At 38.4% G+C, this 11771-nt stretch overlaps 1 protein-coding gene across 1 annotated transcript; it reads right to left on the bottom strand.

The window, feature by feature from the left end:
* Nucleotides 1–5791: 5791 nt before the first annotated feature.
* Nucleotides 5792–6668, bottom strand: LOC128292690 (uncharacterized). The gene is made up of 3 exons (XM_053027586.1): nt 6581–6668; nt 6104–6375; nt 5792–6025 (listed from the first exon to the last, which is right to left on the bottom strand). Exons 1-3 carry the CDS (start codon nt 6666–6668, stop codon nt 5792–5794), a joined length of 594 nt encoding a protein of 197 aa, XP_052883546.1.
* Between the last annotated feature and the right edge of the window lie 5103 nt (nt 6669–11771).

The raw sequence follows: 11771 nt of genomic DNA, 5'->3' as shown, positions 1-11771 counted from the left end.
ATACATAAGGGCATAACAGTCATTTATCAATTTAGGGTCTAAGTATACTTATCGACCCAACCGTAGGTCCACAGTCGTCTCGAGTGACCTGTGCAACCTTAACGATCAACTAGTGGAAATGGGCCCAAGGCCATAATGTAGGCCCATATGGGCCCACAGGCCCATTCGGCCCAACGTGGCCCAAAACGGCCTAAGCCTATGAAATCACTAATGGTGGCCTCAATGACTAAACGCCCATGTTTATGTGTTCAGGTTACCATACGAGCGAGCGCACATCCATGTAACATCAATGGTCACATTTTTCGGCTTTTGTCGATTTACGAATAGGGGTAGTGTTTTACACACCTGTTTGTGAAAGCGTGTGACTAACCCAGGAGAACCCCAACCTAACATAATCAGAAACTTCAGTTAGTCACCTACCAATCAATTGAAAAGAACCTTAATCCCAAAACACTTGCTCAGGAGATTACCTATCACTCACCTTGATCAATCACACTAAACTGTTACAAGGGATCGCTTAGAATCCTTAAAGACTACCTGTATCCCAATCGTAACTTGTTAACTAATACCACACACACAAATAGATGAACCAAGTGTATAGAAACTTACTGAAGGAGCAGACTAAGAGTAGAAAACAGTAGTATTTGGCCTACTCGCACAAGATGCAACAGTCGCACCCCCTAACAGTAATTGGTAGAGAAAAGAGTTGTTAGATGGAAAATTATTACAGTAGAGAGAAACTGGAAGAGACAGAGCATAACTGAATAGTTGTATTACCACCAAAAATGACAGAAAGCATAGGAAAAACGGCATAGGGAGAGTGAAAGAATGAGTAATATTCAGTCAAAGTAACAGTATGAAAAAGAGGAGAGATTCGTTAATCACAGAAGAATCGAAGGAGGAGGAGAAAAGAAGAGGATATTCAGTTTTACAATGCAAGAGGAGAACTCGATAAAAACTGAAGAAATAGAGAGAAAAGAGAAAGAGGTATTTGAAAAATGACAAAAGGAAAAGGTAACTGATCAGAACCGATTGACAGAGGGAGTAAGTGAAGAAAACAGAAGTGGAAAACAAAAGACGGTAGGGCACCAAAGCAGAAATATCGAAAGATGAAGTTGAGAGAAAATTTCAAAACGGATAATGTCAAAACTAGCAAGAAAATGCCGAAATGACAAATGGTAACCGAATTCTCTTGAGAAAGAGTTCAATTTCGGCACCACTACTTTCTTCCCTTGATATACTTCACGAGAATCTCCTCACATCTCTCGACCAACTAGTTTGAACTCCACTCAACCTCTTCTCTCCAAATTTTTCCTCAACCGAAAATCCCCCCTAAAATTCTCCCAAATATTCGGCCACACACCCTACACTTCTCTCCCACTCAAAATTTCAGTCAACCACAACTCTTCTATTGCCAAGTAGTAAAATTAAATGCTCTTTTTTCCTCACCAAGCCTCAAACCTCAAACCTCAAGGAACACTCCACACGCCACTTACCTCTAGACCAACAGGCCCTTTCTGGCCATGTTTTATCCACATTTATTTAAGAAGTCTACTAACCAGAGACAGGGTTTATTCAAGTAAAAACAAAATTTTGTACAAGCCAAGGCTTGAAACTAAGACTTCTTCAACACTTCTCAGGATACTTAACCACTGAAACAAGCATGCATTTTGTGCAACACAACATACAAAAATAAGTACCTATATTTTGGGGGGTTACAACTCTACCCCTAAAAGAAAATTTTGTCCTCGAAATTTACCTGGTCAAAATAGATGAGGGTATTGTTGTCGCATCGCCTCCTCAAGCTCCTACGTGGCTTCCTTTGAGCTGGGATTACGCCAAAGTAGCTTAACTAGTGGGATAAAATTCTTCCTTAACATTTTTACATCACACTCTAGAATTTGAACCGGCTCGTCCTCGAAAGTTAGAATCGGCCTAATCTCAATCTCCTTAGTCGAGATAACATACGTGGGATCAGAGCGGTAGCACCTCAACATAGAGACGTGGAACACATCGTGAATTCGGACCAACTCTAGAGGTAACTCTAACTGATAGGCAACCGGTCCTATGCACCTCAGCATGCGGTAAGGCCCAATGAACCTAGGGCTCAGCTTGCCCTTCTGTCCAAACCTCAACACCTTCTTCTATGGTGAGACCTTGAGAAATACCAAGTCCCCCATAGAATACTCAATCTCCTTACGTTTCAAATCTGTATACGACTTCTATCTATCTGATGCTGCCTTCAGTCGATCCTAAATTCGTCTAACTTTGTCCTCAGTAACAAAAACTAATTTAGGGTCTAGAACACGCCGCAGTTCAACCTGAAGGAGTACGACACCTACGACCATTTAATGCCTCGTATGGTGCCATCTGTATGCTAAACTGATAGCTATTGTTATAGGCAAACTCAGCTAGCGGTAAATAATCCTCCCAACTGCCTCTGAAATCTATCACATAACTCCTTAATATGTCCTCCAATATCTGAATCACCCTTTCTGACTAACCATCTGTCTGAAGATGGAACGCAGTACTAAAGTCCAACCTTGTACCTAAAGCCTCGTGTAAATTCTGCCAAAACTAAGATGTGAAGCGGGGATCTCTATCAGATATTATGGAAATCGGTACCCCATGCAGTCTCACTATCTCAACCACATACAGTTTAGCCAGCTTCTGTAACGCGTAATCAGTACGGACTGGTATGAAATAAAAAGATTTGGTCAATCAATCCATGATGACCCACACTGAATCCTTCTTAGTGGGCGTTAAGGGCAGCCCACTAATGAAGTCCATAGTCACTCTCTCATACTTCCAAAGTGGAATCTTAACTAGTTGAAGCAACCCTGAAGGTAACTGATGTTCAGCCTTAACCGGCTGGCAACTAAGACATTTACTCATAAAGTCGGTAACTTCACGCTTAAGACCTGACCACCAATATAACCCTCGAAGGTCTCAATACATCTTATTCCCACCGGGCTTCATAGCATAAGGACTACTATGCACCTCTCGCAGTATAGACTACCTTAAACCAGTATCCTTCGGTACACAGACTCTCCAACGAAAACAGAGTACCCCTTCGCTATTCAGTCCAAAATCTGATGTTTTACCACTCTCTAACTGTCGGAATCGAGGACCCAGTGACTTATCTTCCAACTATTTACCCTTAATCTGCTTAACCTACATCGGTTTAACTTGGAGCTCAGCCAATAAGCTACCATTATCGAACAATCTGAGGCGAGCAAACATCGCTCTTAGATCAGTCATAACCCTACGGCTCAGTGTGTCGGCCACCACATTAGGCTTACTAGGGTGGTATTCAATTAAACAGACATAGTCCTTAAGCAGCTCAATCCATTTACGCTGCCTAAGATTTAGCTCCTTCTAAGTGAGGAGATACTTGAGGCTCTTGTGATCTGTGTAAATGATATACTTCTCACCGTATAGGTATTGCCTCCAAATTTTCAGTGCGAATACCACCGCGGCCAACTCTAAGCCATACGTCAGATAATTCACCTCATGAGTCTTAAGCTAGCCAAACGCATATGCCACCACCTTACCTCTTACATTAACACACAACCCAAACCAACGTGTGATGCATCATCAGAGACAAGAAACTCTTTCCTGTGCTCGTCAGATCAAGACAGGGCCTCGATCGAACTTTCTTAAGTTTCTCAAAACTTTATTGCTGAGCATCAGTCCAGTTAAACAGCACACCCTTACGCAACAACTTAGTTCGAGGTGCAGCAATCAATGAAAACCCCTCAACAAATCGTCTATAATACCTTGCCAGACCTAGAAAACTTCGAATCTCAATACTATCTTAGGCGGCTTCCAATCCAGAACAGCTTCAATTTTCCAAGGGTCAACCCTAATCCCTTCAGTAGATACCACATGGCCCAGAAATGTTACCTCTCGCAACCAGAACTCGCATTTACTGAAATTGGAAAATAGTTGTTTCTCCCTCAGAATCTACAGAACAACTCGGAGATGTGTATCATGTTCATCCTCAGTTCTTGATACGTGATTTTAGGTGATAAGTTTTATAAATTTATAATTAATCATTCTTGAAACTAACTATTATCACGAAGTAGGTAAGTGTACCTATCGAACAATAGTATAGTTTTAGCAAGACCGGATTGTAGAACCCAAAGGAACTAAAAGTACTAGTAATGACTGTCTTTTTTTTATCTAGCCTAAGAATAAGGGGGGTTGTTTTAACTAACTAATTAACTAAACTAAGAATTCACAAAAAATAGAATTAGGGGATTACTTTTGGAAAGCGATTGAATTAAGACAATACCTAAGGAAGAATCCACCTAGACTTCACTTGTTATTCTAACTCTGAATCGGACGATTTATTCATTTAACTTGTTCCGTAGAGATCCCTCAGTTATGTTATTATCCCTATTCAAGAATAATAACGTCTAATCCTTAGATTGAATAATTGAGACTTTTCTCTAATTAACACCCTAGGGTTGCATTAACTCGATCTATGGATCCCCTTATTAGGTTTCAACCTAATCCAGAAAAATCTTGTCACCCCATCTCTAGGCACGCAATCAACTCCGCTTAATCATGACAATTGTACTCTTAGACAGGGCCTATTCCTCCTCTGAATAAGAGCTTAGCTTGAATCAATATCCTGGAATATCAAAACAAGTATTAAGAACACATAATTAAGAACAAGTCAACTATTTACCATACAATTCAGAAAATAATAACAAGATTCATCTTAGGTTTCATTCCTCTTAGGTATTTAGGGGATTTAGTTCATAACTGAAAAGGAAAACATCTCAGAAGAATAATGAATACAAAACATAAAGAAAACCCAAAACTCCTGAAGGCCAATTGAGGGGGGATCTTCAGTCTTGATGATGAATCCGGCTTCTGAGATGGATCAATCGGCTTTCTTCGAGTAATTCCTTCCTTCCTCCTTGTGCCTCCCTCTTTCCTCTTCCTTTAGCGTGTATTTATAGGCTTTAGAATGCCTAAAAGCCTTCAAAATTAGCCTTTTCAGAATTGGACTCAAGTTGGTAGGGACACGCCCTTGTGCAATTACTTAAGGTCATGCTCGAGCCTGTTAGAATGGCTCGGGCATGTGTTCTACCCGTGTAAGTCATGCTTTTATTCTGCCAAATTGACACGGCCGTGTGGTCTGCCCGTGTGAGGAAATCTAGGCCGTGTTGATTTCATACGTTGGCCCATTTTCTCCGTTTTGGCCCGTTTCTCGTTCCTTTCGCTCTCCTATGCTCAACTAAGTATAAAACATGAAATTAAGGCATTAGGAGCATCGAATTCACCAATTCTAAGGAAAAATCATCCATAAAATATGTTAAGCATGGGGTAAAAATATGTATAAATTACAATTTATCAGTTTTCGAATACACCAATATGTCATCTATAAAAACCACTACGAACAGATCCAGATAGGGCTAGAACATCCGGTTCATCAGATCCATAAAAGCTACTGGTACATTCGTCAGTCCAAATGGCATCACTAGGAACTCGTAATTACCATAACGAGTCCTAAACGTTGTCTTGTAAACATCAGCCTCTTAGACTCTCAGTTGATAGTACCCCGATCGGAGATCAATATTAGAGAAGACCGAAGCTCCTCGAAATTAGTCGAATAGATCATCAATCCTCGGTACGGGGACTTATTCTTAATAGTCAATTTATTCAGTTACCGGTAGTCAATGCACATACACATGGATCCATCTTTCTTTTTTACAAATAAAACCAGCACTCCCCATGGAGACACACTAGGGCAGATAAACCCTCAATCCAGTAACTCTTAAATCTGAGGTTTTAGCTCCACAAGCTCCTTTGGTGCTATTCTATAAGGGGTGATAGACACCGGAGCTATACCAGGCAGGAGCTCTATCCCAAATTCAACTTCACGGTTTGGAGGTATCCCAGGTAGTTCATCAGGAAAAACATCCAGAAATTCTTTGACTATTCTGATATCTTTAACTAAGGAAACTTCAAAATCTGAAACACCAATGTAGGCTAGATACGCCTTACAACCCTAACAAACCAACTTCTCAGCCCTTAGTGCAGAAATCACATTTGACGAATAACTCCGACGCTCCCCAATTACAACTACCTCATCACCCTCCACAGTTTTCAGTACCACCCATTTAGTAGCACAATCTAAATTCACTTGATGCTTAAGCAGCCAGTCAATATCCAGTATTAAGTCAAATTCTCCAAAAGGAAGTTCCATTAAATCTGCCAAAAAAATGGTTCCTTGAACCTCCAAAGGTACATCTCTGAACAATTTATTTACCTTCACTGACTGCCCTAATGGACTCAACACAGTAACCTCACTCATAGTGGTTTCAACCATTATACCTAAAGTCTCAGACACAGTGCATGCTATATAAGAATACGTAGACCAAGCATCAATCAGTGCAGTATAAGGTACATTGTGGATAAAGAATGTACCCGTAATAACATCCGGGGCATTTCCATCCTCTCAGTGATATGTAGCATAAACTAGAGCTGGCTGTCTCGCCTCAGTATGACCAACACCTCTGCCCGGTGCTCCACGACCACGGCCCATACCATTTCCACCTTTGACCTGACCACGGCCTCTCAGTGGCTACTGAACACCTCTCGACAGCTGAACAGTACCCATACCAATAGCTTGCATCTGATTGGGCCTCCATGGACAATCTCTAATACGGTGCTCTAATGATCAGCACCTCAAACATGCCCCAATTCTTTTCTAGCATTCCCCCTGATGACATTTCCCACAATCTGCACAAGGCTGCAGTCTAGTAACAACAATAGGGGCCCCACTCTAACCAGCCCAGCAACTCTGGCCTTTTTTTTAGGCCTCACAAATAAACTTGAGGGCTCTGAATCCCTCTTGTTCCTACTTCTTTCCTTTTTACTGTAATGGCACTCAGCGCGCTTCACATCCTCAGCGATCTTCACCTTATCCACTAATGTAGCAAAATCTCACTCCCTCTGTGGAGTTATCAAAACCCTTAAACCATCCCTGAGGTTGTCTCGAATCAAACATAACGCTCATATTCAATTGCCACCATCCCACGCGCATAACGGCTAAGTCGTAAAAATTCAGCCATAGATTTATCCACTTGATTCAAATACAGAAACTCTCTCCTCTGGGCATCCACATAACTAGCGCCCACATACTTTTCTTGGAATGCAGTCTTGAAAAATTTCCAGGTCAACTGGTCGGGCTGAGTACCCTCTTTAACTGTAAACCACCACTGATAGGCTTTATCTCATAACAATGACACTGCACCTTTTAGTTTCTGCTCGGGGGTACAATCAAGGTCGTCCATGATCCTCTCTATGGCCTCAATCCAATATTCAGGCACATTAGGGGCAACTCTAGCAATACCCCTAAAAATCTCAGCCCCATTAGACCGAATTCGTTCCGTAGCCGACCCACGGCACACAGTACCAGTATTGGGCCCAGTGACCCTCTCCAAAATTCTTAACATGGCTTGGGACTATGCATCGTCTCCAGCCGCTCGATCACGAGACCTAGTCTCAGTCACAATTGAAGTCAGTACCTCCTTAACTTCAACGTTAGCCATGTGGCCCGATGATGAAGACCCAACCTGAGCACCTCTACGGCCTCCGTCGCGACCTCTTGTACCCCTTCCACGAGTACCTTAGTGCTCATATCAATTTGCGTATTATCTATATTAACAATTTTATGTATCAGTTTTACAGCTCTAGTGTTTATTAACGGATATTTTATGGAAAATATTATCAGTAATTTAGAGTTTTGTTTTCGTAGATCGCAGTCTTACTACAGTTTTTGTTTACCCTAAATAGTGTATTTCAGTACAGTCTACTACCTGTAGTAGTCTCAATATTTCAAATTAAACAAATAGTAGTTTTAGAGGACTTACAGAATCGGCGCCAGAGACTCAGTGTACCACATATTCTGAAAAATATTTCCAAGCATTTCAAATCATTTGGAACCATTTTTTTCGAAATTCCAAATTTTACAAGAAACCCAAATCCACAGTCGAGTTTTGTAACCTGGCTCTGATACCACTAAATGTAACACTCTAAACCCGGCCTAGACGTTATGGCCGATTCTGTAATGTCACATTGACGTGTTTTTCAAAAAATACAATTTCGTTGAAAAATCAGTTTTATATTAAAACCTCTTTGTGATCTTAATGAAAATTTAGGATGTCTTGTTCATTGTTAAAACTCAAGTCGTTTTAGCAAAATGTTAATCATATTAGATTGTTATTACACTTTAAAACAATGTTTGTTGCGGAAGCTTTTAAAATAAGTAGCGTAAACGTGCTGTTTTGAAAAGCATTTATCTTTTTGAAAATCTGCAGCCTACTACTAACAGATATTATTCAAAGTAAATAAATCCCAAATTAAAAAAAAACTTAAAGAGGCCTTATTACAAAACAAATACCCAAATTAAATTACTTATAAATTAAAAGTTAAAAATGGAAGCAAATGTAGTTGTGTGGCCACCTTCGAGTCCCTTACAGCACCGATTCGCCAAAGATTTACCTACGCAGAAAAGCAAAAGGGTGAGTTTATGAAACTCAGTGTGTAATCCCTTAACAACAATCAGTCATACTGTAGGCAATTACAGACTAGGCTTAAGCCCGTTTCAGTAACAGTTCAATTTCAGTTAGGGCTTCACCCAATTACAATATCAGTATCAGTGTGGGCCTTAGCCCATTACAGTATCCGTAACAGTATAGAATGCAAACAAAAATCCTACCCAACCAGACTCTACACTCCACTCTATCCAGCCCTACACTCCATGTGGGGATATAATCAACCCACCCATCCCTACACTCCAAAATAGCATCGGCTGTGCACTAAACAGTGGTTGTAGCAAAGCTGCCAGTACAATACACTTCCTCCAATCAATAATAAACCTATCCCTATGCAACATATCATAATATCATGCAACATATATAATGGCATGCTCGATTACAGTCATACAAACATAAGGGCATAACAGTCATTTATCAATTTGGGGTCTAGGTATACTTATCGACCAAACCGTAGGTCCACAGTCGTCTCGGGCGACCTGTGTAACCTTAACAGTCAAACAATGGAAATGGGCCCAAGGCCTATAATGCGAGCCCATGAAACGGCCTAAGACCATGAAATCGCTCATGGTGGCCTCAATGATCAAATGCCCACGTTTATACGTTCAGGTTACCACACGAGCAAGCGCACACTTATGTAGCCCCTAGGGCTTGTTTTAACTTGTTCGCATGATCTTTCACACGCTTTCGTCTTTCCACATATCACATATATGCAAGTATACTAATTCAATCACATTCATCTCAATTATCATATCACCAATTCATATTTTTATAACCCTATTAACCAGACACAAACTTAGGACGAATGCATGAATCTATTACTCTATCATCACAGGTTGCCCTAGAATAATGACTATTAAAATACGTACATACTACCACCCCAGGTTGCTCGACAACGATGGTTTACAATCTGATTATTCTATCATCCCGAGTTGCTCGACAACGATGACAATTAACATTTGTACATTCTACCACCCCCGATTGTCGGGAAACAATGGCTTCAAATCATTATACTTGACCCTATGGCATGTCAATACCACAGCTAATAGGGTAACCAATGTTCCGAGTACGTTATATAACCAATTCACATATCATCATTATCAATTCACATATATATAACTAATACCACATAGCATAGTCCAATCCATTTTCCTATCATATGTCATGTGTCAATTAAATCATGCTACTTTTTATTTTGTTCAATTCAGTCCAATTTCTCGATATCTAGTATCAATTGCAATGAACCAATTCATATGATAATTATATACTCACCTCGATACTCAATCATGCAAATTAACATGAATATGCATACAATTATATTTATTGATCTTGAATAATAAAAGTACAAATCGAATCCTCGCGTCTCTCATCAATGACTCTCACTTTTCCTTTCAATCTTGACGACTCAACGTCATCTTTAGCTACGTAGGATAATTCAACAAAGACACGATATCAAATTTCATTCGATTGACATTCAAATACAAAGTCACGCATATGTACTCGAGATATGCATATCTTTTGATATTTAACATTGGATCAAAATTTAATTTACATTCTTTTGTTAATGACTCTATACTTTCTATTCATTGCATAATTTTATGAAAGGTTTTTAATTCATTCAATTTATTCCCTAATGTTACAAAGTTAACTATCAAGTTTATTTAGCTTTACAATTTAGTCCTTATCATGATCTAAGTTTAATTTCTTCTCAACAATGAAAACTTGCTAGAAATTCAAAAATTGAACAAATTAATACATGGTCTAGCTAAATTAAACTCCTATGATCATAAGTCTATAAAAATTACAAGAAAAAGGTCTAAATTACCTTAAACAATTGATGGTCAAATGTTCAATGGAATTTGAAGGTTTCTTTGCTTCTAAACAATGGTAGATGGTGAAAAAGATAGATGAATTATCATCTTTCTCCACACACTTTGGTATTTATACCATGTTTAGCCATTAATTAATCTTAATTAACTAAAGTAAGGTTTATTATACCTTAATCATATATTGATCAAACTTAGTGGTTTCTAAGATCATCATCCACTATCTATTACTTATTATTAGTTATTTATCATTTTAATCCATTGAATAATAGTTATCTAGGTCCCCAAGCCTTTTCTTAATTAAAACTCAATAGTGTTTGGACTTTTTCAATTTAGTCTCTAAGCTTTAATTAACTACTTTTTTGGCTAAATTACTTGATTGAACTTCAATATATTTTTTGTATTAACTTCAGTAAATATTATTATTTTATATTTATGGACTCAGTTTACGAAAATAGAGTTCCAAAATTGCATTTTTCGGCACAATTGGAAATCGGGTCATTACAAAATAATATCTTCTCACTAACATTATATGGATTATGAAAATGGAACATGGTCATGGGTCATTTCCTTAAGATGAATGAATAATTATTATTATTTACAAGTAATAATAATTTTCATCACAAAGATACAATGGTCACCATGAGATAAAATAGATCAAATTAAGTTAATAGATTTAACCTAAAAAGATGGTATCTTATAAGGGTAACACACATATGGCAAGGTCATTGGACAAAAGCTTAATATAAGTAGCTTTCATAATTGTATATGATGGGGAGATAAATCATGATAGTTTTTGTGGATTAACTTCGTGACTAAATAACTTTGTAATTAATAGACAAAGAGTACTTAATAACAAATTATTTAAGTCTCAATTATATATCTGATCGGTCAATCTAGTAGCCCATCAAATATTGAATGAGTTACATAATAAAAACTAATTGAACATATGAATGAAAAAGACGTGTAAGAACTAGATTACATGAAATACTATTCGTAGTATATGCATTTTCTCAAGAAGAAAAAATGACTTAGAATTAATTTAATTTCTTTGGACTATTATTTAATTGGATAAATAAATTAAATAATTGAGTATAAGGTTAAAAAATACATAATATCTTTGGAAGAGTTTATTTGAGCTTTATATATGATGCCTAGAATCTAAGGAGGTGAAACATGTTCCCCTATAAATAAATGAAGGTATTGGTGGACTTAAATGGGCTGAAAAGTGCTATCTCAAAAAATTGTAATACAAGGATACTACTAGCCAACTCATCTTGGAGAGAAGTGAGTTAGTAAGAAAATGTGACTCTTTCCAAAGGTTCACACGGGTCTCTAAAATGCAAGAAGAATTTCTTCATGTGATCTC

This window comes from Gossypium arboreum, chromosome 5, assembly GCF_025698485.1.
Source record: "Gossypium arboreum isolate Shixiya-1 chromosome 5, ASM2569848v2, whole genome shotgun sequence".
In the NCBI taxonomy this organism is placed as follows: domain Eukaryota; kingdom Viridiplantae; phylum Streptophyta; class Magnoliopsida; order Malvales; family Malvaceae; genus Gossypium; species Gossypium arboreum.
The sequence above is the reverse complement of the archived record's forward strand: the minus strand, read 5'-3'. Positions and strand labels throughout refer to the sequence as shown.